General features: G+C 58.6%; 1 protein-coding gene across 1 annotated transcript in view; it reads right to left on the bottom strand.

Annotated features, from left to right (window-relative positions):
* The window catches only part of EMH_0049420 (uncharacterized protein), a gene marked incomplete at both ends in the record, with an annotated part of 1,137 nt that overhangs the window by 275 nt on the left and 234 nt on the right, over positions 1-628 (bottom strand). Inside the window, one exon of the mRNA XM_013496530.1 lies at positions 3-628. Within this exon, the coding sequence (XP_013351984.1) occupies positions 3-628 (626 nt within the window). The remainder of the gene's footprint in view (positions 1-2) is intronic.

Here is a 628-nt window from a genome sequence, read left to right as displayed (position 1 = left end):
TGACCAGTGGTTGCTGCTGCAGCAGCAGCAGCAACTGCTGCTGCTGCTGCTGCTGCTGCTGCTGCTGCTGCTGGGGGTCATACTGTTGTATTTGTTCCTGCTGCTGCTGCTGCAGTTGCTGGGTTTGCTGCTGCTGTGTCTGCTGCTCCTCTTCTTGCTGCTCTTGCTGCTGCTGCTGGGGTCTGAGACGCGGAGGCATGAAGGGGAGGAAGCAGCTGCTTCGACTTGCATCTACAGCAACTTTTGCTGCTGCTGCTGCTGCTGCTGCTGCTGCTGCTGCTGGTGTTGCTGCTGCTGCTGCTGGTGATGATGATGATGTTGCTGTTGCTGCTGCTGCTGCTGTTTTTGTTGCTGCTGCTGCAGCAGTGAAAGAGGAGGTCAGCAGCAGCAGCAGCTGCCTGTGCTGATCTGCTGCTGCTGGGGTTTCTGCTGCAGCAGCAACTGCAGCGAACTCACCGGCTGCTGCTGCTGCTGCTGCTGCTGCTGCTGCTACTGCTGCTGTATCTCCTAGCACTGCCTCAGTTGCTGCTGCTGCTGCTGCTGCTGCTGCTGCTGCGTTTGTTGCTGCTGCAGCTGATGCGTGCTGCTGCTGCTTCGGTGTACACAGGCAAGGGGTGCTGTATCCTGT

The sequence above is a fragment of the Eimeria mitis genome, genomic scaffold (genome assembly GCF_000499745.2).
Source record: "Eimeria mitis Houghton genomic scaffold, Emh_scaff2152, whole genome shotgun sequence".
Taxonomy (NCBI): domain Eukaryota; phylum Apicomplexa; class Conoidasida; order Eucoccidiorida; family Eimeriidae; genus Eimeria; species Eimeria mitis.
The sequence above is the reverse complement of the archived record's forward strand: the minus strand, read 5'-3'. Positions and strand labels throughout refer to the sequence as shown.